The sequence below is a fragment of the Carettochelys insculpta genome, chromosome 23 (genome assembly GCF_033958435.1).
Source record: "Carettochelys insculpta isolate YL-2023 chromosome 23, ASM3395843v1, whole genome shotgun sequence".
In the NCBI taxonomy this organism is placed as follows: Eukaryota; Metazoa; Chordata; order Testudines; family Carettochelyidae; genus Carettochelys; species Carettochelys insculpta.
Genome location: NC_134159.1, coordinates 13696993 through 13724320, shown reverse-complemented (window position 1 = coordinate 13724320; position 27328 = coordinate 13696993). Strand labels below are relative to the sequence as shown.

The 27328-nt window shown below is 56.7% G+C and overlaps 1 protein-coding gene across 1 annotated transcript; it reads right to left on the bottom strand.

Moving 5' to 3' along the window:
* Positions 1-4481: 4481 nt before the first annotated feature.
* On the bottom strand, positions 4482-24663 carry KLHL17 (kelch like family member 17). The gene is made up of 11 exons (XM_075018070.1): positions 24443-24663; positions 23551-23672; positions 21157-21378; positions 18750-18866; positions 16131-16344; positions 15771-15915; positions 14795-14962; positions 14142-14230; positions 9653-9726; positions 8583-8764; positions 4482-7680 (listed from the first exon to the last, which is right to left on the bottom strand). The coding sequence occupies exons 1-11, from the start codon at positions 24651-24653 to the stop codon at positions 7452-7454; spliced, it is 1773 nt and encodes a 590-aa protein (XP_074874171.1). The 5' UTR covers positions 24654-24663; the 3' UTR covers positions 4482-7451.
* Positions 24664-27328: the final 2665 nt, after the last annotated feature.

Genomic DNA, 27328 nt, shown 5'->3' with positions numbered 1-27328 from the left:
GAGGAAAAAGACACTAAAGAAGGTTTTGAAAGTATACAAAGAACATCCTTGTTGGATGGTAATGGTAAAACTGACAATGATACTATGGAAAATATGGAAATGTTCAATAAATATTTCTGTTCTATAGTCAGGAAAAAGCCAGGATGATGATTTTTTTTGTTTCAAGAGCAACTAAAGAGAATGTTAATGCTTGAAAGCTTTAACATGGAGTGTTTAATATTTTCAAATCAGCAGAGCTACGTAGTTTGCATCCAAGAGTTTTAAAAGAGCTGTCCTGGGAGATCTCCAGACTGTTACTATTACATTTCAGTAAGTTTTTGAGTGCTGCAGGGGTTCCAAAGTTACGTGGTGATATTTCAAAATAGCAAATGAGATGACTTGTATAATTATAGGTCTGTTAACCTGGCTGATTCCAAGCAAAATAATGGAACAACAAATGTGAGAACTGATTAATAAAGACTTAAAGGAGAGTAATATAGTTAATGCTGATTAGCATGGGTTTGTGGAAAACTCTCATCAGACTAACTTGGATTTTGGCAGTTTGGTTAAAGAAGATATTAGTGTTGATGTAATAGATTTCTGTAAGGCATCTGACTCAGGAATGCCTAATATTTTGATTTAAAAACTAGAAAAATATAAAATTACCATGGGTGACATCACATGGATTAAAAGCTGGCAAATGAATACATCTCAAAATGTAATTATAAATGGAGAATCCTCACTGGGCTGTTGTGTATCTAGTGAGGTGCCACGGAGCAGGGGTGAGCAAAGTGGGGGTCAGGCCCCCTTGGGGGGCATAAAATTTCCTGGGGGTCAGGGGCACAGCACAACTGGCTGCTGAGCCTCAGGTTCATCCATTTTATTCAAAATGTTGAAATGTGTTACTGTTTTTATGTCTGTGTAGTTGCATTTATACCCCAATTAATAAAGTTTTTACATTCTCCATATTCTCTGATACATGCCAAAGAGATTTTTTCAAATTAACATAACTGAAATTTCCATTGGTTTGGATTACATTAGCCAGGTTGGGGGGAGCCCCTGTGGAGCCCAGCGTAAAAAGTTTGCTCACCCCTGCCACAGAGGTAACTTTCTGGCCCTTTGAGGCTGACACAGAGTGTAGAAGAGTGGCAAATAATGCAGAGGACAGATCCCTGGTTCAGAGCAATCTGAATCTCATGGTAAGCTAAGGGCAAGCAAACAATGAGAATTTTAATACATGCCTATGTAAGGAGCAAAGGACACAGGGCATATGCATAGGATGGGGACTCTGTCCTGGGAAGCCCTGACTCTGAAAAAACCATGGAAGCCATTGCTGTTAATCAGCTGAACATGAGCTCCCAGGAGGATCCTGCCACCAAAGGGGCTGCCGGGGTCTGTGGATGGATAAACAGGGCAATATTGAGTAGCTCTGTGTTTGGCAGGAATGTCATGGCTGCTGACCTGTTGCTGTTTTTCAGATCCCTGCAGAGGGACAGCACTTCTCAGGGCACTCCAGCCTTGCAAACAGCGATATCAGGAGAACCAGCAGCTGGGAGTTGAAGCAGGACAGGTTTAGACGGGAGAGAAATGACAGACTGATAACTGCAAGAGGCATTAACCAGTCGAACAACCTCCCAAGCCTGTCTGCGGCTTCTCCCACACTGGCTATTTCTAAAACCCAGTGCCAACATTTTTCTAAACCCGCTGACCTACTTCAGACAGGAGGTGATGGAAGGCTGGCCTATGGGCTGTGCCATGCAGGAGGTCAGCTTACATGGAGGCATTCCTCCCTTCTGCCTTTGCAATCACTAAATTGTAGGTATTTCAATCAGTGGCATTAGCCTGCTCTTCCAAAGCAACCCTACAATAACAAACCAGCTGTGCTGCCCAGCCCTATTCAAAACCCCCTTGGGTTTTGATAGGGGAGGTCCTGCGGCTGCAATGTGTGTCTTGCAGGTTTTCTCAACAAATGGGTGTGCAAGTGTGATATGGAAGGCAACAACAATTGTGGGAAGGAAACAGGTATCGGTTGCAATCTTTCAGGTGCAACCCTTGCAATCCGGCCGTGTCTACACTGGCACTTTCCGGCCAAAACTTCTCTCGTTCACGGGGGCTTAACCCCGCCCACCCATGGATGACAAAGCATTGCCGTGGCCAGTGCACACGTGAATGGGTGCAAACTGTGACGTGTGAGCGTGCACGCGTGTGCTGACATGCAGCAGTCACACAGCCTGCCACTTAGCTACAGGGCTGTGGCAGCAAAGCCTTGTGGGGAAAAGCTGCATGGTGTGGTTGCACCATTATAAACAGGACCAGTCGGCTTAAGGGCTCTTGCTAATGGATAAATATAAGCGTTCTTCTACGTTTTGTAGCTCCTGCACACGTGTAGTCCCAGGGAGCCACCAACTGCAGCCACCGTGTGAATGGCTTAAAGTGAACCTGTTGGCGCCAGCACTGAATGCGGGTTGCAGCCTCCCTCCCCCCGGGACTGCTGTGTATGCCTCATCTGGAGACCCCAAGGGCTGTAAGACTACATAGCAACCCACCCTCCCCCCCACCCCTGCCTGCTCCACCCCAGTAACAGGAGAGGCCGCGTGGGGGTTGGGAGCAGACAGATCTGTGCCTTAGAAAGCTTTATGCAACTGGCAGCTATTTATAGAAACCTGAGAGCAGGGTGAGGGCCCAGGGAGCCATGCAGAGCAGGTGGGAGAGCAAATGCCATCATGCTCTCAGCATACGCCAGCATTACCAGCGTATGGGGCTGGGGGCCCTTGCGGCAGGGAGGAGGCTTATGTGTAAGTGGCAAGAAGAGAAAGATCCTCTCCAGACATCAGTGGTGCGGGGGCAGGAAAGCTTGTCAGTTCCCCTCTCTAGACCCAGCCTCTTTCCCCTGCCTGGCACTTCCCCCTCTGCTGCAGGGACTGCGTGCAGCTGGTAAGGGCAGGTCTGATCTGTTGCAGGCTTCTCAGCTGAGCCAAGGAGCCACTCCTGCCTTTGGGCAAGCCCCCGAGACATTCCTGGGTGAACGCAGAATGTTTCTCCACCACTTCTCATTTCCAGCCCCTGGGCACCAGCTGTCAGCAGCTCTGGGCACAGACCTGGCGGGGAGGTGGGGCAAGGCTAGACAGGGAGAGGTGTCTGGTATCAAATGAGAGCCCTCAACTTCACACTGCTCTGACCCACTGCTGATTTCTGAATCTCGAGGGATGCTTGTTTCGAGTCTCAGTTGAAGACCATGGCGGGCAGCTTACGGCCATGTGTGGTGGGACCCTCTTCTGGACGATGACAGCACAACAGGCTCATGCCAACCTGCCTTTGTAGACATGCAAACAGCCTCTAGCTGAGGCGAGAGGCAATAGCAAGGAACAAGGGCTCTTTGGCCACACTTCTCCTTTAGCTCATTGGACCTTTACGTACCAGCAGGGTGGCTACCCCCAGCCCTTGGCTCGTGTGATTTCTGTACGAACATGCACTGGTCAGAAAGGGAGGAGGGAGATGGCTAGAGTGTGGTCTGGCCTATGCTGAGTTCAGCTCACTGGGAAGGTGCAATACAGGGTGGTATATGCATTGGTGGGCAGTCATGACTGCAGACTCCCCAGAGGCAGCTGCATTGTAGCTGGAGGGAGGGAGAGAGCGGTTTGTTCTAAATGTGCAGCGGTCGGGGGCAGTAATTTTTGACAGGGGCTTTCGAAGATTTTAGCAAGTGGTCAAGAGCTGGACTTTCCTAGGGAGGGGGTGTGGGGTCTGGGGTGGAGGTTGGGTGCAGGAGGCGTTGTGACCTGGGGAACAGGATTGGGTTGCAGGTCCCAGGGAGGGTGTGAGTGCAGGAGATGATTCTGGTCGGGGGAGGGTGTGGGACATGGTGTGGGGCCTGGGAGGGAGCTGTGACCAGGCAGGGTGCAAACGGTTTGGCTGGGGAGCTAGGGCAGGGAGTTGGGGTGCCTGAAGCATGCTCTGTCCTGGAGGCACTTACCTACACAGCTCCTGGCCTGGAGCCCAGTAAGACCCTCACATAGACTCCCAGCCTGCCACAGCCCCAGACTGCTCAAAGCAGCCAACTGCTGGGGCCACGTGCCTCTCAGGGCCACATTTCCCTGGGCCGGGGGGGAAACATCATGTGCTGCTTCCCCCTCCCCAGCACCATCCTCGTAGCTCCCCTGAGCCACTGTCCATTGGCTATGAGCGGCCTGGGGTTGCAGCAGGCAAGGAGCCTGCCTGAAAGTTCAAGCAGGCTGTGGGCTGGATCTGACCTTCAGGCCATATTTTGCCTTCCCCTGTTCTAAGCAGAGGCCCAAGAATGCTTGAGTTCTAACCCCAGCTCCTCCACAACTGGGCAACCTCCACCACCCTGCCGCGCACCTGGCCGACTGGCTTCCCCGCTCCCTGGCTCAGCTTCTCCCAGAGGCAAAACCTAGCAGGGAACAGCTCTATGAAGGAGAAGTTGGAGAAAGCAGTGGCTCACAGGGCCAGATCCAGTATTCCAGAAAAATGTCTTTATTTTACACATTGGCTTGTATTGCTCGTTTTCCTTGCTCCCCCCCATAGTGCAAAATCGAGAAAACAAACAAACAAACAAACAAAATGGAGAATTCCTCACACACAAATCAGAATGGACATAAATAAACCCGATGTTTGGACAGGGGCGTGAATCACCTTCCACCTTCAGCCGGGCTGAGCGTAGCCCTGTGCCAGGGCAGGACTGGGGGACCTCCTTCCCCAGCCAACCTTGGGGCAGGCTTCAGTGGGGTGACAGGATGTGTTCCCCGGGTGACGCCTGGCGACAACGGCTGCAGCCAGGCCTTGTACGCACAGACGGGAGTCTGCAGTGTGGGAAATACCTCCTGGGGGCTGGTGCCTTACTCGCAGTGCCGTGTGTTAGTCAGAGAGACAAACGGTTGGTTCTCCCTGAGAGTGGGCGCACACATGCACACAGTCCTGTCCCCCTTTTGCCAATGGCAGGCACCAGTGCAGCTGTAGGTACTGTCAGCCCCTGCAGGCTGCTTTGGCAACCGAGGCACGGGGCCAGGTTTTGGAGTTTCTTTTTAAATCATGTACAGCAATGATGCCACCAGGCCTGAACTGCATCACCGCTAGGGTGGAACAACTGCACAGTCCTCCACGTGTGACACACTGCTCCCTGCCCTCAACCTATCCTCTCAGCTCTGAGCTGTCCTCATTCGCACGAGTGCACTACTTAGCACCAGTGTCCCTCCCGCCACGCACGGGCGGTGATGCTCGTGCCAGCTGGATGGGCCGGGGCCATCACTTTCGAACTGTCAGCTGCTGTCCGCTTCCCTCCCTCAGCAACGCCATCCTGGCTCCTCCGCTGCCCGTCTTCTCACGCTAGTTTGTTCCCTCCCATGAGGTGGGGAAAGAACTGGCCTGTGGTGCCCTCCCTCTGTTTGCTCTTCTTGTGGGCCACAGCAACCACCGAAGGGTTTCCACCAAGCCAGAGAGCAGGGGGCACCCTCCACAGCTCTGAACCAACCCCACAGCTCTTGGCCTCCCTCGGATTCTCTTCCGCCTCCGTGGAAGGCCCTGGTGTCAGAGGAGGATGCTGGCTAATGCGAGTTAGCTGGAAACCTGGGATCCAGCTGCAGTTTACAGGACAGCTAGAAAGGAGTAAGAGGGGTGCACACAAGACTCAGGGACACACACAAGACAGCACCATGACTTTGGGCGAGACAGCATCATGTGTGACCAAGACAACTCAAAACAGTGGCCATGAAATAGGTCAATGCTATCGCCGTGTTAATTGGGTGCTCGTTTCACTTGCACAATCTGTCTTGGGAAGACCAGTGTGTGGCTTTGGGTGGAGGGCCGGGAGCACAGCTAGTGATTCCGGGTGTCCGACTTAGGGCTCTGGAGCTGTGTAACATGCCCAGCACCCCTTCCCGTGGGAGGAAGGGCAGGATGGAATTGGCTCCTGCCAAAGTATCTCAACGTGGGCACCAAAAATCTCCAGTCGCTTCCAGAAATAGGAGCCCGTGCGTGTTTTCACAAGGGGAATCTAGAGGACAAGGAGATGGGGAGGAAAAAAAACCAAACACACCAGTCACAGAACAGCCTGCCAGTGCTATTGAGGTATCAGTGCGTGGGCTCTTTCGACCCACTCCGGGGCAGACCTGTTAAACTTTCTTCCTGCCAACCACCCACAGAACACGACACACGCTGTGGAACACATCGTCAGCCACTCCCAGGAGGTTCCACAGCACACGTGGGTCTATCTGGCCAGCCCTGTGCCGGACAGTATGAGATGATTCAACCGTGCAAGGGGTGGTTTAAGACAGGGACTTGCAAGCTACAAATGGCCCCTTCTCTGCAGGTTTCACTGCACTTCTCTCACACACACACACTTCTAGGCCAGAGTCATTGTCCAATACATCACTGCAAAAAATGCCGCTGGCTCCTTGTTCCCAACTCCTCCTACGTTAACGGAGAGGATGGAGCTGGGAACGCCCGGATAATTAAAGCAAAATAAAGTTAAGAATGAAAATTAAAAGGATAGCGTAATAAATACCAATGTCAGAAACAGGAAATAAATAACATAGTGCCAGCCCCTCCGCCCGGCGCCACCTGCTGGTTCGTGCGGGTACAGGGAACAAGCCTGGAGCCTTCTTGGCAGACAGGGGAGCAACGTGTCGGCTGGAGGGGCCCCAGCTGCCAGGGTCGCATGAGGACACGGACACATGTGCAGGGGAGCAGCAGCACAGTCATTTGTAACAGTGGGATGTTGACCGCACCCAAGCCAGCCACGGGGTTAAATCCCTCTGGCCGGCTGGCAGGCCATCACTATATAGGTCTCCCAATAAGGCTCGACGGCAAGCGGGCGGCGGATGGAGATGCCAGAGGATCGAGATGCCCTGCTCATTTTTGCAGCCCTCTCCTCACCGCGGTGTTTAAGGCATCGCTCAGACACCCAGGAGAGCCGTGCGACGGTCTCGGAGTCCTTAACAGAGTGCTGGAGGCTCAGCACAGAGTTTAGCAGAGGTAGCTCGCGAGGAGCAGTTGTACATTCAGCGGTCGCCTGGTGAAGCACCATACGCATCAGTAACCACGCCCTCCGGGATCCTCGCGAGGCTGTCCAGTGTGCAGCACCTGGCGGGTCATGGGGAAAATCCTAAAAGCAGCAATGGGTTTCACAGGGCCTGGCCGGCCCCGAATGTCAGTTGAGTCGTGGGCGGGTTTGTGGATGGAGCTGAGAGCTCCCCCCTCGCACACGCCGGCTGCGGGGGACTCTCAGAGGAAAAGTGCCATTCCAGCCCTCAGCACGCCGAGCTCACGTGCACGGCAAGAGAGGGTCAGCACCCAAGGGGCCCATGGAATTGCTTGGTTAAAGGAGCTGGAGGTAACTGCAGGGCTCCCTCACTCCCGTCTACAGGGACTGGCTGCTAAAGGGGTCAGGCCAGGGTGGCCTTACGCTCCTCCACGCGTGGCTGCCCCCGGGAGGCAAGGTCCGACTGGATTCTTTGTCAAAGACTCGTCGAGGATACCGAGAGGGTGGGCGAGGAGGGGGGCGGGAAGTTGAGCAGTTCCAGCACTGCCACCCCCACACTGCTGCGCCGGGTGAACATGCAGGAGGCCGCCACCCACTTGTTGGTGCGGGGGTTGTACTTCTCGATGGAGTTGAGGCTGGAGCTTCCGTCGTTCCCGCCCACGGCGTACAGCCACCCGTCCATGGCCACCAGGTCGTGGGTGCTCCTGCAAGCGACAGTGCGGAGCTGCGTTAATGACCCAAGCCTGGGAGGTCCCTCGGCAGCTCCCCAGCCAGTGCTGGGAACTCAGAAAGGCAGGCTGGGAGCGGGAGCCCGGAACAAGGGCTTTTGGTCCTATGTGTTTTGCCCAGGGGCACACAAATCAGTGGTAGAGCTGGAGATAGAACCCAGGAGTCCTGGTTCCCGATCCCTTGTTCTAAGCACAGTTGGGCACTTCCTCGAGCTGATTCGATTACCTTCGTATGAGGAATTTAGGGGCCTAAAACATGACCCAGGCGCTTAGGTTTAGAACACGGAGTTACTCCAGCAGTGCCCTTGTCAAATGCGAGGGGCTTCCTGTGTTAGGGATTGGCTAGCAGTAAATCAGGGATCATCTAACCCTAGGTAGGATTATTAGGGCTATAAAGCCTTTGTCTGCTGCCCGTGACTGAGGCCAGCAGCGATCTCGTCTCATGCTATGTAGTGTGTGGAATGGGCCCTGCTGATCACGCAGCTCTGACTCATAAGCCTCCAGCATGGACATCCCTGACCTGCACCAGAGAGGTTACCAGCTGCAGTGACATGGTCATGACCAATGTTCCCTCTAATTTTTTCCATCCGTGGGCAGAATAAATTTTGTTACGTGCACCGAGGCGTGTGGAGATGTGCACCATCAATAGAAACACAGGCTGCCAGCTGTGGGCGCTCTGCTAATCAGCTGGGCAGCACCTGAATCTCTGCTGGGCAGCTGCCCGAGCACTCAGTGTACAGGGAACACTGGTCGTGGCTGCAGATTACATGCTCCAGTGGGTGATGGGATTTCTTGGGTTTGAGAGACACACTGGAGCACAGCCTGGGTCTGCCTCCCCCAGTGTAGATGGGAGTCGAGGAATGGGGGTGGACCCCTACCTCCGAATGTTCATGGGCGCCACGCTCTCCCAGGTGTTGGTTTTCGGGTTGTAACGCTCCACCGAGTTAAGGCAGCTGGTCCCATCATTGCCCCCAGCGACGTACAGCATCCCTTCCAGCACGGCCACCCCTGCGCTGCTCCGTCGACTCAGCATGTTGGCAATCGGGGTCCACGTGTTGATCTTGGAGGAAAGGGGATGAGCACCCGTGAAAACACGGCTGAGTTAGTGAGCAATACAGCTGGGCAATGATGCTCCCACCCCAGCTGTTCAACAGCTGCACCATAGCCCTGCTCTCTCAGGGCCTCACCCCATCAGCACTATGCCCCATCCACAGCTGTTGGACACAAAAGCTCTACAAGAGGAAAGAAGGACAGAAGAACCTCCACACTCCAGCAGGGGGACCTAAAGCCGGGAAATCCAGTTTAGGGGTTCGCAGCAGGTTAAATTACTCAGGTGAGAGCCATCCTGCCTGCTACCAAAGGGCAGAGAGGACAGGGCAGGCTTTCAGAGTGGTGGAAACAGGCTTTCAAGGGAACAAAAAAGCCCCCAGATGATGGCAGGAGGGGAGCGCGGCTGAAAGTGGTTTTCTACACTTCTCTCTTTCTACCCCAATGCGGCCAGATCCACAATCACCCTTTGTTCGTCAACACCTATTCCAATGTCTCCTTTCACCCGCATAGGTGCTGACCAAATGTGACCAGCCCAGGTGGGAGCACCCCTCCTTCCTGAAAGCCTCAAACGCAAAACTGCTTTCAAAAAGTCAAGAATAAAAAAAGTTGAAAATATAGAAACCCAAGGACAATTCACGCCTCTAGGGAGACCTCTGCTGGCAAATTCAGGCAACTACCACTCTTAACAATGGGCCCTTCTCCCCTGGTCCCCGTGGCTTACCTGTCCACTGTCCCTTAGCTTCAGGACGGAGCTCAGAGTGGCCACACAGGGTGTAGCTGAGTTTAGTTTTAGAGCTGTGTCAGGGAGTTTAAAACTCACTTCCTCCCTGGAGAGGCTCTCATGGCCTGTTAGGTTCTGTAGGGGAAGAAAGGGTTAACTGCACTCTTTTGCAGTTACCTGAGGCTCGTACTTCTCCACTGTGGCTAGGTGGGATGAGCTGTCGTATCCCCCGACGGCGTAGAGATTGCCATCTGCAAAAGAACAGTCATGCGCAGTGTCAGCCCTCAGCCAGGGCTGTGTTCTCGACAGCTATGGTTTTTAACCGGTGTGCCGTGGCACACAGATGTGCTGTGGGAACTGTCCGAGTGTGCCGTGAAATTTCATCAATTTCCCCTTGCACTGGCAGGGAGCCCGCTCCCCTTCCTTGCTGTGGCCAGCGGGAAGGGAGAGAGGACATGAGCCTACTGAAGCTGGGATGCAGTTTAAAGGCTGCATTCCAGCTCCAATGGGCTGGCAGGAAGGGCAGTCTGCTCTCTGGACCTGCTGTGAGTAATCAAATATTTCAGCAGTTACTCGATTGCTCAACACCCGATTTGATCCTTGTTGAGATCGTTGTATGCACTGCTATGTTGCAAACCTCTCGAGTAAGACCACAGCCCTAGTAAATGTAAGAAAACCTGACGTTTATGAGCAGTGGATGCAGCTGAAAGAAGTGGGAGTGCCAGGGAATTGTTTGTCTCACAGAAGTGTGCTGGGTTCCTGGAAAGGTAGAGAACCACTGCATGACAGGGATGGATCCCTGGCCTGACCGGCTGTGGGTCTGGGCAGCCAGCCATGCATGATAGCAGCTGACAGGCAAAGCAGCAAGACCCTCCAGGGAGCATTTGCCCCTGGAGCAGGTTTCTGCAGCTTCTCCCACCCACCTCTGCTGTACAGGGCCCACATCTGGTGCAGGGAATCATAAAATATTCATCAGGCTATTTCTCTGCTGTGCCATAAGGGCTGCACGCCGAGAGAGCTGCTGGGAGAGTTTGCTCGCCCACGGCTGCCCCCACCCTGCTCGTGACGGGCCAGGCGAGCGCTCCCCACTGTCACAATTAAGTTTTATTTTTAGCCGGTGCGGCAGCAGGAGCAGCGGGTCGCCACGGGGGCAGCTCTAGAACGCAGCACCAGCGGAGAGTGTTCCATGGGAGCACGGTGGGAGAAGGAGCAAGCGGGTGCAAAGGAACCACTGAGTCAGCACAGAGCCAGGAAACTGGTGGAGGAGCAGGGAAGGGAGGGGAGTACGGCCCTGCAGCACAGAACCCGGCCCAGCGAGGTGGTGTGCCTGCAGCCGGGCCATGAGCCGCCCTGACCTGCACTGTGACGCATGCACTGGGCCCATCCGAGACTGATTTATACCACAGGGGTTCATCATTGCCCTTCAAGCCTTGCACGGTGATGCTCATGATCTACAGTACAGGTGCAGCCCTGAATATCCCTTACCTCTTGCCTCATTCATCCTTAGCTCTTACTACGCTTTACAAAGGAGGGCAGGCTGGGTTATCCCCTTTTCACAGATGGGGAAACTGAGGCACACAGTGCCTCGAGCTCATCCAGCAAGCTAGTGAGAGAGCTGGGAATAACACCTGAGTCAGAGGCGACGCACGGGGGCTGCACAGGGGCCATATGCCCCTGCAGCATAGGTCCCCCACCTCATTGTCAGTGCTGCTCTGGAGGAGGGGAAGGACTGCCACCCCACACAGCAGAAGAGGCATGGTGGGTGTGCAGAAAGTTGGGGGCAGGGCAAGGGGAGGGGGTGGAGCACAGGGCAGGGAGGGAGCAGCACAGGGGCATATGGCCAGTGGGATCCCCACACTAGTTGCCTGGGATCTGAGTTCAAACCAGCATCCCCCTTTGGGCCCAGTGGTTCTCTTTGCGTCTGTAGCTGTTGAGACCCCCCCACCACACAAATACAAACACAGATCAACACAGTGGTGGTGTTCCACAGGAATCAGCTTCTTTGGTGTCATTGGAGAGTCGCTGGGTGTTTTCCTGGTGCACAAATGAGCCACGGCCCCACTGTAACAAGAGCACGAGCCCGGCTGCCACTGCCATCCGTGCTTGCAATGGCACGGGAGACGAATGCATTCACGTCCGCAAGATACTGACTTTGCATGACACCAGGCGAGCCCATCAAAATTCACGGCTCTGGCTTGAGTCAAGCGCACGGGGCCAGCTGGGCAGCTGCCGTGCCTGGAGTGCTCAGCTCTGCTAGTTACGCGCTGCTGTGGGGCAAAGGCAGGGATGAGCAATCAGGAAGAATGGGCGGGCCGCACGCATGGTCCTCCTTCACCTCAGTTGGGTGCAGCAGCTTGGAGCTTCCCTGTGTGTCCCTCCCTGGCACCGCTGGTGCACCGGAGCCCCGCACGTACCTGCTCCCCTCCCAGCTCTTTCAGAGTGAGCAAATTGCCCCATTGTGCTCTGTCCCTGCTCCTTCCCCTACCTCCAGAGCTGCAACGCCCCAACCAGCTGATTCGCAGCGCTCCAGCCCTGGGAGGGAGAGCCGCGGGGATGGAGCGCAAATCAGGTGATTCACATGCTCCCAAAGGGCTGGGAGAGAGGGGGAGGCTTAGGAACTGCAGCACTCTGGTGCCCCAGCACGTGAGAAGTGCAAGGGGGAAGGAGCCAGCCGGGGATCTGCAGGCTGCAGGTAGAGCCCCAGTGGGCCACATGTGGGCCGCTGGGTGCCCACCACTGGCCAAATGCTTGCCGTCTATCACAGCTTCTTACACGAGGCCTCTCCCTGCCGGGGACCTGCCCTTCCAGTTGGAGAACCCCTGGCTTAGGCCAGTGTTTCTCAGTGATGGGTGGCGATCCCTGAGGTTTCCCTGTCTCAGTTTAGGAAGGCAGCAAGCCAGTCCCTGGTTTAAAATAAGGCCGAGAAACCCGGGTGGAGGCCACCCAGCCTTCCGACTGCCAGCATCCCGTCTGTGGTGATCCCCAAAGGAAGTGAGCAGAACCGGCTCACCCCAGCCTCTCCAGCCCCCAGGTTCTCCACAGATTGTGGCAAAGAAAGGGAGGGCAGGCAGCGGCGGTGCTGTGAGCCGAGACAGACACGGTCCACTTCGAACTGGGCTGCGACCACACGTCGTGCCACACGGGTCTCTGACTGGCTGCTAGACTTTCCTGGCAGGGCTGCTCTGGGCTGGAGGCAAAGCAGGGCCGTCCTTAGGCCCACACAGCTGCACAGGGCACCACTACATTTGCCCCACATTTAGTGGTGGCCTATGCTGCCCATGGGTAGGGTGACTGCCAGCTGCAGGTACCTGCAGCAGCCCCAGGCCCCATGCCCCATGCTCCGCCTCTTGGCTCACAGCGCCAGCCAGCTCCACCGCTGCCCCACTTCCCCCTGCTCCGCTCCCCAGCCCACACCTCCAGCCGGCTGCACCTCTCAGTTCACCTAGGCCCATCCTGCTCCTGCTGCTGCAGCCCGAAGAGCATCTCCTTGCCAAGGGAGCAGCCAGCCTTCCTGACCCCCTGGGGGATGGAGGGCACAGGGGCGCCGGCTGAAGGCACAGAAAATCACGAGGACGGCCCTGAGGTGATGCAAGGAAAACTGGGGTCCAGAGCGTAAGCCAGAGAGAGTGAGGCTGCATCCCTGGGTGTGACGGGCTCTGGGCAACCCTGGGAAGTCATTTCTCCCTCCCCTGCCCCTCAGCACCTCAGTCGCCTCATCCTAACCGTGAGGCTTGTCAGCTTTTGCGAAGCGCTCGGGGCTACGCTACGCAAATACAAACGTCTGGGATGTTGGACCTAGTGGGAAGGACCTGGGTCCCATTACAGGGATCAGTGGGTATGCATGGGGAGACACAGAATCACAGAACTGGAAGGGACCTCAAGAGAGAGGCCATTGCCTGGTATAGTTCGATATGAAATCAGACGGTTATTGTTATGTTAATTTGCCCATTAAAAGCCAGCTGCACCAGGACAAGGCTTATTACGAATGTGCTTTGCTTTTTCCTCAGCAGCAGGGGATTGCTTTGGACAAAAACCTTCCACATACACACAGGAACTGATCTCTGCACCCTATGTTAAAGCCAGCCATGCTAATCGCATTCGGTGGGGCCATCTGGTTTGGGCTGTGCCACTCCATAGCCTTCCCCCTCTTCTCAGCTCCGGTCAGAGGCTGATACGGAGGCAGGGCCCTGACTCCATGTTCCCCATATCCAGTGTCCTGCCTTGAGCCCAGTCCCCCAAGAGGATGGAGGGAGAGGGACTGGCTTGGATCACAGTGGCGCAAAGCTAGCTAAGATCGGTAACATGTGACCCTTATTAGAGCAGCGTCGACCTAGAGGCCTCGGCCAACTGCATTAATGCCATACATGCAGGAAGAGACAGCCCCTGCCCTACACTGTCTGCTCTGTTTAGCCCATAAGGGAATTCAGTGACTTATCCACAGTCATCCAGGGGGTCTGCAGGGCTGGGAGCTGCAGTCATCTAGCTCCGGCAGGGCTGGGAGCTGATATCCTTTTGCCCGAGTCCTGCTGCAGCCCAGCCCCTCTGCCCTTCTTCCTGTGCCTGGAGCAGGGCTGCAAACCAGCTCTATTCTAGGCCCGGCGAGGAAGGGACAAGAGGCGACGGAGCCTGGCACAGCCAGACAAACTCCACCGCGCAGGTGCCCTACCTAGCGTGGCCACGCGGACGTATCGCCTCCGGGTGCTCATGGCGGCGATCGAGGTCCAGGTGCCCGTCAGGGGGTCGTACCGCTCGGCGCTGCGGCAGGTAGAGACACAGGACACGTCAGCAGTGGGTCCCTATGGTGCAATAGCCCCTCGGCAGAGGCGCCGGAGAACACCGCGGGGGCTGGGGTGAGGCAAAACGCTGCCACAGAAGAGGGAGCAGCTCAGGGAGGAGACCAGAGGGCAGAAACAAAGGCCGATTTCCCCAGGACGTCACGGGGTTAAGACCAGGGTCCTGCCCAGGCTGGGCCAACACCAGTGGGTTCGCGTCTCCACCAGCAATGGAGAAGAGGGAGACACGTGAGGCACCAGACCGGACGAGGCTGCGCAGAACCTTAGGGAACTTGGGGTGCCAGGTGAGGGGACAGATGGAATTCCACAGCCACGGGGCAGGACCTGGGGTGGGCTCAGGGTCAGAGGCTCCCACACAGGACCCTGCTGCAGACGGAGAGGGGAGACAGGCCCCGACAGGCCTGGGCTAGGGACGGCCTGGCCCCCAGCCCAGAGCAGATCTCAGGAGCGGCAGGGGTGAGGTGGCAGCCCAGGGGAACATGGCCACCGTGCTGAGGGGAAGAGTATGTACCAGGAATCGCCCCACCTGTTCAGACACGAGGCCCCGTCGTATCCCCCCGCAGCGTAGAGCAGCCCATGAAGCGCCGCCACCCCCAGACAGCTGCGCCTGGTGCCCATGGACACCTCTGGCTGCCAGGAGTTGGTCACCGGGTCATAGGACTCCACCGTGGCCAGGTCGGAGGTCCCGTCATACCTGGGAGGTGGAAGAGCAGTGGAAAGCTGAGGAACCCAAGTGGCGTTGAACTGGCATCTTAAGAGCCAGGCCAGGAGCTGGAACTCCCCCGAAGCCCTTTGGCAGAGCTGGACGTGGGGCAGATCCATGTCCAGTCCAGACCCGGGCTGCACTCTTCTCTCTAGCCCCACGCCCGCCAGCAGTGAGGCCTGGGCAGAGCACCAACCAGGCGCTGCTACGCTGGCAGAGTCACTGCCCCATTCCAACCCTGCTCTACCCACCCCACCCCCCCGGGATGATGCCACATCAGGGGTTCCCAGCTCCCTGATGGAGTCTGCATGAATTCCCAGGACCGGCAGAGAGGACCCAGGCCTGGGCTGCAGCTGGTCCAGGCAGTTACTGTGCACGAAACAGGTCAGGCAGCTGATGGGCTGTGCCCTGCTCCTGTGGGGACGGCGGCAGAGCAAGCTCCCCCGGCCTGCTGCTTTCTCCTGAACTGAGCAGGGGGAGAAATGCAGCCGCAGGTGAGAGCAGCCTCTGCCCCGTTGCTGGGGCTGTGGACAAATGGAGTCAGCGAGCAGCCAGACCACCACTGCACGGGGACCAGCAAACTCACGCCGCTGGCAGCTTCCACGCCCTGCCCCCTGTGTTGGCTTTAAACCAGCCACCGATTCCCTTAGCAATCCCCTGGGCCAGCCAGACCCCCTGCCACTGAGCCTTTGCTCTCTGACCTCACTCCAGCGGGGCGCCCCCCCCCAGTGCCAGCGCTCCCCCTCTGGGGCCACGGCAGGTAGCGCTGGCCTTCTCCAGGGCCCCGCTGCCTCCTTACCCGCCCACAGCGTACAGCTTGTTTCCGATGGCCGCGACGCCCACCCTGGCCCGCCGGGTCGACATGGAGGCCACCATGTGCCACCGGTCTGTCCGCGTGTCGTAGGCTTCGCAGTCACCGTGGATGGCGAAGAGGCTCCCCCCACCTGCAGGGAAGCGGTCCAAGAAGAGCGCGTGATTGGCTGGAGCCCTGGGATTTCCCAGGGAGTCACTGGGCAGTGGCGAGCTAGAGGCACAGCGACCTCACAGCCTGCAGCACCTTCCTGGCGGGTGGGACGCAGGGGACGGGCCCTCCCCCAGGCTGCACAGCAGGCCTCAGGCACGGCGTTCAGCCCCCACCCTCGGCCTGGCCAGCCCTTACCCACAGCAAAGAGCACGGTGCTGGCCCCCTCGCACCGCCGGGGCCGGGTCCGGCTGTTGCTGAGGACCCCTCTCTGCTCCGGCATGAGGTGATACTTGAGGGCCTCGATCAGCAGGTCCTTGCACTCCGAGTGGTGCCGCACCAGGAGCTCCGTGTCCACGTTGCTCATCAGGAAGTCCCGGCTCAGCAGGGGCAGCCGGACGCACTTCATGAGCTGCAGGGGGCAAGGAGGGTGCAGGGAGGGTGGAGAGTGCCGGGTTGGTGCAACAGAGATGCCCTGGGCAGAGAGTAGAGGGGGCTGCTGCCGTCTCCCTGGGCAGATGGACTTCTCCCTTATTAACCACAAGACCCTTGGGAGTCTGACTGGATGGGGTCCTCCTTTCTGCTGCCTCGTCTTCCTCCCAGAGGAAGGGTGGGCAGGCTGCCCCCTCACTGTACAGCTGGGAGCAGCTCCGCTGTCATGGAGCCCAGGAGCAAAACCCTCCCAATGGGCCTGGCAACAGCACGACACCCACTGCTGCCCCTGCACCCCAGGCTGGCTCTCCACTGGGTGCTCCATCCTAGTCACCTGCCAGCCCAGCTGGGCAGCAACGGATCAGCTCAGTTCCGCCCATGCCTTCGCCTCAGCCCTGGGTGCACAGACGCTGCCCGTCTCCAAGCCAGCCGGGCTCTCCGCCCACCTCTTGCTCCCTGCCACCTGCTTGGGATTGCCAGGGAGGCTCCAGACAAGTGCATACGGCGGAGTGGGGACTGCGGAGGGCAGCCAGGGCCTGAGCCTGAGTCCCTTCCCAAAACTGGACGCCCCTTCCTATGCCATGGTCTGCCGGATGGGCTAGACGTGGCTCTCTCACCTGCAGGGCTACCAAAAGCAGCAGCTCAAAGGCCACACATATCTGAGATGGAAGGAGAGTCGTCCACACAGGTGCCTAACAGCCCTGCAGAGACACCTGAACAACCCGATCAACCAGTGCCCCCCCAGTGCCAGTGCCAGCCCAGCTGGCAGTGCATATTGGGATACAGCTACTCCTGTCTGCATATCACTTCCCAGCATTCCCTGCAGGCCCACAGCTAGCTTCTTCGCGGGCCTGGTTGCAAGGCTCCCAAAAACATGGGGAAGTAGCAGGGCTACATGGTGCATTTTCCTCTAGGCTTATCAACGAGTGTGGATATTCCAAGTTGCAATGCAACAGGTATCCAGGAGAGGGCATGCACGATTCGTGCAGAGCTCCAGGCTGGGAAAGGATCCCTGCAGGAAAAGGTTGTGTTATTCCTGTTACTGTTTTGCTTCAGCCGGCGAGAGGTCTGGGGTTCATTTGCTCCGCTCCCAGACACAGGGGTCAGAGCACACACAAAAAGGAAAGCCGTGGACTTGCCAAGCTTGGTGGTTAGGAGCAATCCTGAAAACCCAGCCCTAGAGAGCAGAGTCTGCAGGAAAACCAGCCACCTTCCCTGCAGCTCTGCTCCCCCACTGAAGCTCCAGTGCTCTAGGCCCTGCTCTGCCAGGGATTCCTCATCTGACCACAGGCAAATCACTGCCCCTCTAGGCCTCAGCTGTAAAATGGGGTCATAGCTCCAGGCTATTGCAATAGGGGGGATTTTGGGGAGCCATATCTGGGGTTTTTAAGAGAGCCCCTGATGTTGGACAGAAACCAAAGGACTCCCACGTACTACCAGTTTTCTCTGGCTATGGCAGAAGATAGCCTAATGCACTAAGGAACCCGGGTTCCGCACCAGGCTCTGCAGTGGATTCCCTATGGGCATGTCTACACTACAGAGTTATTCTTGAATAGCTTATTCTGGAGCTATTATTGCAAAATAAGCTGTTCTGGAATAACGCGTCCACGCTACAGGGAAGCCCCAAAGTTAGCAAAACTTATTCTGAAATACTGTGTCTGCACACAACAGAGTCTGCTTCGGATTAGAGCCCCGGGAAGCATATAAAAGATAGGCACCTGCCACCAGTGTCTACACAGCAGCATTATTTCAGAATAAGATGTGACCTCGGGCAGTCACGCAGCCTACCCTGTGCTCCAGCGACGGCAGAGGGGGACAGCACGTCCCAACCTCACCAGCGTGTCAGGAGGGTACCCTCTGGAGGTGCTGGGGAAGCTGGGACACAGAATTTCATGGGATCCCTTAGGATTCCAGCCGCACAGCCTCTGTGTTCAGCTGAGGACAAAGCACATCCCAGTGCATCATCCCAGGGAGCTTGGGGCAACTCCACCAGGAGCACAACCTCCTCTTCCTGTTAAGTTCCCATCAGCCCAGCCCTGGGCCAACCCAGTGGCAGAAAGGGCTTCCAGAGCGCACCAAGCTGGGAAACGAACTTCTCTGGGTTACATGGATAACACATCACTGTGGGACAGAGCAGAGTTTGGTCTCAAAGTTGTTGGACATTCCCCCACTTGAGATTTTTCTTTAGTCCCCACAAGCCTGTCTGATCACGCAGCCTTAGGCTGTGGCTCCCAAGAAGAGATGGGGATAGGAGTTTGCAGGAGTTGGGTGTTCAGGAGCCTGCAGATGGGGTCAAATCCACCTACATCCAGCACCTACTCTCTGATCTGATAGAAGAAAACTCGCTCCTTGCAACATTCTGCATCCCCAGGCCAGCTCTCCTACCCGGGGCACGTGCTGCCTCCTGCTGTCCACGTCATGTTTCACCCAGCTCAGCACGGCCCGGTACACCTCCTCCTCCGAGGGCACATTGAGGCTGTCGCTAGAAATGAGGTCCAGCACCTGCAGAGGTGAGAGACAAGGCCAACTCAGCTGTCGCCCTCCATGGAGAGGGAGCATGGCAGGGAACACCCACCCACACACACACACACATTCATGCACCCCTGAGCCAGCCGAGCTGCATGCTCAGACCCTTACCACGCCTCCATCGCCTGTGGGTGGCGTAAGGCTGGTGAGCGCGTACCAGAGTGGAGACAAGGCAAGAGCCGAGTCAGGACTCCTGGCTTCTCTTCTTGGCGCAGTCACTGACCCACTGCGTGACCTAGACCATGTCTGTGCCTCTGTTTCTACATCTGTAAAATGGGAAGAACGAGGCTCCTCTGCCTCCCTGCTGACTCCTCCCACCTGTCAGCTAGAGCTCCTGGCAGGTGGGGCAACGGAAGCCCACAGCGTCCATGCAGTCACCGTGACAAGTCTCGGTTCCTTGCTCCCCTACGCTGGTGCAGCTCATACCCAAGTTACGCTGCATGAGGGGAGACTGAGCCCCACGAGCTCTAGCTAGCCCCTCCCCCACAGCAGAGAGACACACAGAGCGGCTCAGCCCCATAGCGAGTGTGCTGCTGAGCAGGGTCCCACCAGGTGCTTTGCTCACCCACAGGGCTTGGCTACCCCAGGGACTTTAAGGGTTAAATCTGCCTTGGGGGTTCCCCCCGCCCAGTTTTGAGATGAGCTTGCTTTCCTGAAGGGCTTCACAGAGAAGCTGTATTAGATGCCACCTCCCCATTGCTACGGTGACTGGGGGCTAAGAGGAGGGCTTGGAGGGAGCTTGGAAGAGTCACACTACAGGGCACTAGGCCAAGCAGAATCCCCCTGCGTCAAGGCCAGAGCCACTCCAGCTGCTTGTCATCCAAAGCAGCTCCCCAGGACCAGACGTTCCTCTTCTCCTGTGGGCTTGGCCTCTCCCCCACCCCACTCCCAGCCGCGAGAGGAGCGCTGAGGTGGCCAGCCCTCTGGGCCGCAACTATTGGCTCTGATGAGCCTCAGTGGGCTCAGACAGGCCTGCCTGCCTCGCCCTTCCGCGTGCCATGGGAGGGACCCGGCGGCCCCAGCTGCTCTGGGCACTGTGGCCAAGATGAGATGACTTCCCCTGCCAAGAAAGACAGGGCTGGAATGGGTGGGACCGCGGCCCTGGCTGCTCCCAGCCAACAGCCTTCCTGCCGTGGGAGGGATCTGCACGTGCAGTGGAGCTGAGAGCCAGGCCAGGCTCCTGGGTGAGGGTGGAGGCCACGTGCCATGTTCCTAGAAGGGGCAGAGTGTTGGCCAGAAGGGACGGGGCTAGGGCAGCCAGACCTCAGCGCGTCCCAGAGCACACCAGGCCACCCCCCAGCCCTGAGAGCCACTCTTGCTGAGGGGCATCAGAGGCACTCGGGCAGTGCTAAGCTGATGCCTGGATGAAGTTACACAAACCACGGCCCATCCACATCCCTCCTACCTACAACTGCACCCAAATCTCCTCACACACGCACCCCGGCCACCTACAACCGCACCCTGTCTTCCCACACACACACACACCAGCCACCTCCAGCCCCCCTATGACACCCCTCCTGCCCCCAGTACCTGGCTGACCCAGCTCCGTGAGGGTTAGGGACTGAAACGGGGGGCGGGAGGGTGAGATACATGAACCAGGACCCCATGTCCTGCCTAGAGGAGGGAAGACACCTTGGCAAAGCAGAGAGGTGCTACCAGAGCTAGAGGACATGGTGGGACGCCACAGCTTGCAGGAAGCATCCTGCAGCTCTTTGCACCCTGAGAAGAAAATCCGTGGGAGGAGTGCCACAGGGTGAACTTTAGATGGGGGGACTAGCGATGTTGGGGGGTGAGGTCCCACCCACCACCCTGTGCCCAGAGTCCTCCAGCTCCCAGGGCTCCACCCCTGGCTGCAGCACCCCTGCCTGGGACTCTACTCTCGGCCCCACACACAGGGCCCTGGCTTCCTCCTGCCTCATGCCTGGATCCCAGCTGCTGCTACCCCCTGCGGCTGCCGCTGGCCCCATGCCCAGGCACCAGTCCACAGCCCCTGCACTGGGAGTCCACACATGGAGCCCCAGTTGCTGGCTGGCCCCACACCGAGACCTCTGCTCCCAGCCCTGCACATGGGGTCCCAGCCTTGGCCCCTTCAACCCTGTCTGCGTTTCCCACCCACCTACCCACAGCCCCAGCCCCACTCCAGGCCCCAGCTCTGGACCGCATTAAGGGAGGGGTGGGGACCACTGGCTTTCCGCACCCGCACTGTAAAAAATACCCCAGTTCTCCATTGCGTACACCAGGCACCAGGCCTCCAGTGGGCTCTGACCTGCTTGAGCGGCAGCAGCATGAACTCCTCTGTCTTGGACACCTCCACAAAGTGCTGGAGGACGTACTTGTGGGCAGACTTGAGCAGGTCGCTGCAGGAGTGCGTGTCAGCAAAGCCCCGGATGCCCAGGCAGTTGGAGGGGTCCAGCTGGCTCAGCAGAAACTTGCAGCAGGCGTCCCGCACGCCGTTGAGCTGCAGGAGGCTGGCAGCTGGAAGCAGCGTCTGCAGGTAGAAGGGGAAGAGTCCAGGACTGCAGCAACCGCTTGCAACACTGCTTCCCATAGAGACAGCTCCATTGTCTCGCATCCCCCTGCCCCGAACAGCCAGCTATGCCTTCCCCACAGAGCCAGGCCCAGCTGTCCAGAGCGCCCTCGGCCTAGGAGAGCACCAGTACACCGTGAGTGGGTGCACAGCTAAAACCTAGGGCAGGCAAGTGTCTGGAGTACAGCCCAGGGGCCAAGCCCCTCTCAGCTGGTCCCACTGCAGTCTGCACTCAACCCAGTCTATCGTGGGTTCCTCTGTGGCATTGGGCCTCCCTGTGGCTGGCTGGCCCTCTCGGATGCAGAAAGCAGGTGACAAGAACTGGGGCAGGAAAAGTACTACGAAATGACTTGAGTAAAAGTGCATCTGCTTTCACTCCTGGATACTTGAGTACAAACCAGATCAAGCCGTTTTCCAGAGGGACTCTGCTAACTCGTAGTTGAGTACATTTCTCCCCTTCCCCCACAGCAGCTGCACTTTTGGATACTTTTTCCGCCTCTCCCTGCCCCCTCCCTCATTTCAGGACAAATGTCATATCTGACTGCAAAGGCTTTTGCACATTGTTCGTTTCAAAGGACGACAAGCTCATCCCCGGCCTGCAAAGATCCTCGGGGGTTGGAACTGGGGGAAGGGTTGAAAAGACAGTCGATTGGTTTGATTTCCAGGAGCAGCAAAAGTTAAGGGGTCACAACTCCACCCCCAACGCATGAGGCAAAGATTCCTATTACCCTGATTGGCCTTAGACCAGGCCATACAGGTGGCAGGGGGTGGAGTAGCAGCTCCCAGGCACAAGGCTGAGCCACCCGCAGCTCTGCAATGGGTTCTCCTTTCCCTCCCCCAGAGCCTCTGGGTATCACAAGAAACAAGCCCATCCTTGCTTGCAAGCAGCTTGATCTGTATAATACGAAGCAGCATCCCCAGAGCAGCCGCTGGCTATTTTAGACGAGTGCCCCAAATTCTCCCCTTTGCGCCGAGCTGGAGCAAGGCTGCACATGTGATGCCCCTTCCCACACTGATCCTCACGAAAACGGGATGGGACCGGGTAGGGGAGGGTCACATCAGGTCAGCCCAGGGAGAAGAATTAGGAAACAAGCGAGAAGAACAACAGGTTCCTTGGCCAGCTGTCAGCGACGGGGGCGTGCTTTCCCAGCAAGGCCCCTGGGCAGCATGAGGCAGTTACACCAAGCTGAAGACAACGCCATGGGACCAGATGAGTCTGAATGAAAGGCAAAGCCACTGGAGACTGGGAATCTCTCTCCCCACCCCCTGCATTTCAGTATAAATGTAATCTCTGGCTGCAAAAGCTTCTGCGAGCTTTTCATTCCAAAAGTCGACAACAGGCTCCTGCTGGACCAGAGGGGGCTGCAAACATCTGTGCAGTTTTGAATTGGGAAAAGAGTTTTAAAAAGACTGTCGTTTGGTTTGATTTCCAGGAGCAGCAAAAGTTAACAGGTCACTCCTGCACCACCCGCACCCAACCCCCACCCCCGATTCACACGCCCAGCTACACAGATTTTATTTGGGTGCAAGATTTTATAGTTCTGCACACCTCAGCCAGACATCCCTGCTGCTTTGCAATACTCCCGAAAGTCCATCCCTCGCTCGCAGCCAAGCTGCTGAGCTGCCCTTCGTGGCTGTGGGTGCTTGGAGTGGCTGAACATCAGATCCAAGGCTGAGAATGACGACTGTCCTCTGTTTTTTGGTTGCCCTGGGCTACAGGACAATGGGATTTTTCCAGCCCTTGTAAAGAAACTCCCCCCAAAGCCCAAACCAGAGGGAGAGGCTGGAATGGGCTCAGTTCCAGAGCAAACAGCTGGAGAGGCACCAAAGGGCAGGCGAGGAGGACAGGCGGCTGCAGCTCGCACTGAAGTCAATGGCAGCGGCAAGCACTCAGCGCTCCCAGGATTCAGTGCGGCCATTGCTGAGCCCATGGTACAGCCATTCCCAGCCTGAGTGACAGGCCAAAGCAATCGTAAGCACTCTGCCTCTGCGTCCAGTGGCAGCAAGAACGCCACCACCCCCCCAGTGTCTTTATGCCAGTGTTTGAAGGTCATGATTCAGGTCCATACAGGTGGGTCTTTAGTGCTCTCTAAAGAGCAGCGGGGAAGAGCGACGGCTCTGGGGGGCTCCTACCTGCACGTTCCCTTCACCCACCACGATCTCTGCCGTGTAGGCGTATTGCACCAGCTGCTCCAAGGCCTGCGGGTCGATGTCGTGCAGCGTCACGTGGGTCTGGCGGCTTTCGCTCATCTCGTCTATGGGGACACATGTACCGCTGCAGTAAGCAGCAGGCATGCGGCCCACGGGCGGCCTTGGCCGTGCGTGGAACGAGCCAGTTATCCTAAAGAGCGCAACCGCTTCCCCAGGGCTACGACTGGGACACCCCACCGGGCAGCTGGTTCCTTGGGGCTTTTCCCCGCTCACCTTTCACTGGGGATTCCCCCTCTGATTGATTAGGGCTTCTCTGTATCAGCTCTCACTGCTCACTGGTTCCTTGGGCCCCCTCCCTTTGCCTTTAAAACAGAGGTTCCTCCATCCCTCCCTTGGATGAACCAGGTCCTCTCTCCCCTTTCACGCAGGACTTTAAGCCTGAGGACTGGCTATAGACAGCTGTGCCATCCCCTCCAGCCGTGGTCCTGGGTGATCAAAAAATTCAAATGCCTGGAGTTTAGTTAAGGCCAGCTGAGGTCTAGATTAGCTCCTGAGCCTGGTTCTGTTTGTATCCCTGGACTGACAGCCGACTCCCCTGGTCCACAGCCTGCAGGAGACACCCCTGGAAAGCCAAACTTCCAGTTTTCTTACCTGTGGCAGGTTAGCAATGGAAGGTCTGGTGAGGGAAATGGGTCTCGGGGGGGAAAGGATTTGTGAGTTCATAAGGGGGAGTTGTGTGGGGCGAGGCCGGCCAGAGAGAGCGAGAGAAGGAGGCGGAGGGAGGGGCCTTGTGCTCTGCAGTTCTGCCGGCCTGCGAAGGGAGGGACAAGAGGGAACGGGGAGAAGGGGACTCCCGAAAGAGCCAGATACTTGCTTGTGAACATGGCGTGGAAGTAGGGGCTGCAGGATGCCAGCACCACCTTGTGGGCCTTGATCTCCTTGGTGCCCACGTGCAGCACGATGTCGCACAACAGGCCCCGCTGCCGCATGCGGTTCATGCACACGAAGGCGTCATGGTAGTGCCGCTTGGAATTGTGGGAGATGCTGTGGCCATCCCGGTTGAGGAGCTGCATGGCCCCCTCCATGGCCGCAGGAGGGCGGCGGGCACTCGGTTCTCAGCTGGGCCCCTTCTGGGTTACTGCAAGGGAAAGCCAGGGCGGTCAGCGAAGGAGGAACAACCGAGATTCAGCAGCTACCAAGCGCTACATCCCCCTACTCCCTCACAGAAGAAACTTGCTCAATGGCAGGAGAGCTTCCCTCACACTGGCTTCCTGCCATGCGCCCCCAGGGAGGAAACGCCTTCCTGCCCCCAAACTCTCATGAGCCAGAATCACCCTAGGGAAGAACCCAGTGCCACAGAGGAACAGACACCCCATGGGAGAGCCATGAGCTGTAGACACCAGGGCCAAGATCTGCAATGGTGCAGCAAAGGGCAGGAGTCAGCCCCCAGGGTGTAATTAAACTCAGAGCAATATTCTGTAGGAGACACAGCTAAGAACGTAAGAATGGCCATGCTGGGGCAAATCAAAGGTCCATGTAACCCAGTGTCCCGTCTGCCACAAGTGGATAGTGCCAGGCGCCCCTGAGGGAACGAACAGACCAGGGAATTGTCCCTGGAACAGACCAGGGAATTGTCCGGGAATCACCCCAGAACTTTTCCTTAATACTATAGTCAGGTATCTTATCCCAGTCAGTCTAAACACATATGTGTCCAAGCAACAACCGCCTAGGTATTCATCTTGGATTGCTCCATTTTCCCCCCAGTACCGCTCACCAGCTCTGCATTCGTCAGACAAACCCAGGAGAGTAAAACAAACAAGACTAAATAACCAAATGATTAAAAAGCCTCCACCCCTTGCTCCCCATATCCCATCAGTGTTGTCGATGATGAAATAGCCCATGGGACTCAGGGGACCTGAATTTTTATTCCTGACCCTGGGTGACCTTGGGCAAAACACACCTCCTTCTGTGCCTCAGTTTCCCTTCCCACCAGTTCAGAGCTGTGTCTTACTATGCATTCGTCCAGCACCTTGCACATGGGGGATGTGCCCTCTGGCAACAGAAAGACTTCAGCACGGTGCTGCTGGAGAAGAAGCTGCCACTCCATAGAATCATAGAGTCATAGGGCTGTCATAGAGTCAGAGAGTCACTGAGTCCAGCCCCCTGCTCCAAGCAGGATCAAACCCAACTAAGTCACCCTAACCAGGACCTCGTCAAACCAGGACTTAAAAACCCCTAGGGATGGAGAATCCACCACCTCTCTAGGCAACACATTCCAGTGCTTCACCACCCTCCTGGTGAGGTAGTTTTTCCTAATATAAAACATACTCCTTTCCCTCCGTAACTTCAGACCATTGCTCTTTGTTCTGCTGTCTGACACCATTGAGAACAGTTTCTCACCATCCTCTTTCCCTCCAGGAAGTTGAAGGCTGCTATTAAATCACCCCTAAGTCTTCTCTTCTGTAAACTAAACAAGCCCAAATCCCTCAGCCTCTCCTCAGAGGTCATGTGCTCCGATGCCGCTGAAGCTCCAAGAACTGAACTTAATCCTCGTTAGATGCAATGTAAACCACCAGCCTGTCCTTTCAGAGCTCTGGTCTTGTCTCCCACAGAACCTGGGGCCGTCCTGCAGCCCAGTCTGGGGCAGGAGCCCTCCCTCCCTTGAAGTCCTTCAGACGGCTTTAAAAAAGAACCAAGACCAACGCTCTGTTTCCCTCCATACCCCATACGTCCAGTCAGTGCACTGCATAGCCAACCCCCCTGCAGAGCCCCCAGCCTTTTCAGATCTTGACATAGCTAGACTGGGGACCTAACCGGGGTCTCACCCATTCAGACACAGGTTAGATCTACTGTTCCCACATGCCATGGAGAAGAGAAACTCTTATACATCCCCAGGTCGCCTCCCATTACAGAGCAGCCCATTTGGGGTAACCATACAGCACATCAGTTAATCATATAGCCCAGGGGTCAGCAGCCTTTCCGAGGTGAAGTGCCAAAATTTGACCTCTCCGAGTGCTGGTGATATTTTTAAAGTCACTCACAGTCCTACTTGCCCCAGCTTCATTCATAAATAAGTGCAGGTGCAGAGCTTTACTGTGGAGGTGGTGGTTGGTAGCATTAGCTGGGCTTTTGTTCATCTGCAGGCGGCCTGGCTTTGAACAAGCTCCCAGCTGCATGGGGGAGGAGGGCCCACCTCGTGTGCTGATGAAAATCAGCTTGCGTGCTGCTCTCGGCACCCATGCTGGGGGTTGCTGGGCCGATACAGCCCATATGAGCGTGGGAGAAGAATCTTCCCTATGCTGGGTCATGCTGCCTGCATCTGCTTGATCCCAAAGGCTGCCCAGGTGTTCAGAGACAACAAGTGGTCTTAGATGGGCTTCACAGATTTTAGATCAAGGAGGGATTATTATGGTCTAGCTGGACCATGAGCAGCTTAGGCTAGTGAGTGAGCTGCATGAGTGGTCCTCCTTCATCTCAGTAGGCTGCAAGATTGACTTATCCAAGTGGGTCTCCTGGGACAGGGTAGTTTTGTTAACTGTGCTTGGGTGCCTAGAATTTGCGGGCTGTGCCGACTGAACCATAGCAGTGCTTTGAATCCCACATGCTGCTTTGGTTGGATGCGGAGGGAGTGGCCAGCTCTCACAGTCAAGCCGTGTCTACACGTGAACGCTACTTCGAAGTAGCGGCGCTAACTTCGAAATAGCGCCCGTCACGGCTACACGTGTCGGGCGCGATTTCGAAGTTAACATTGACGTTAGGC

Coding starts and splice junctions, on each gene's coding strand:
- KLHL17 (XM_075018070.1), bottom strand. CDS start 24,653: ATGGAGGGGGCCATGCAGCTCCTCAACCGGGATGGCCACAGCATCTCC. Junction 23,673..24,442: donor CTTCCACGCCATGTTCACAA/GCAAGTATCTGG, acceptor GTGTCCCCATAG/ACGAGATGAGCGAAAGCCGC. Junction 14,231..14,794: donor GGGGCCTCGTGTCTGAACAG/GTGGGGCGATTC, acceptor TACCTGCCGCAG/CGCCGAGCGGTACGACCCCC.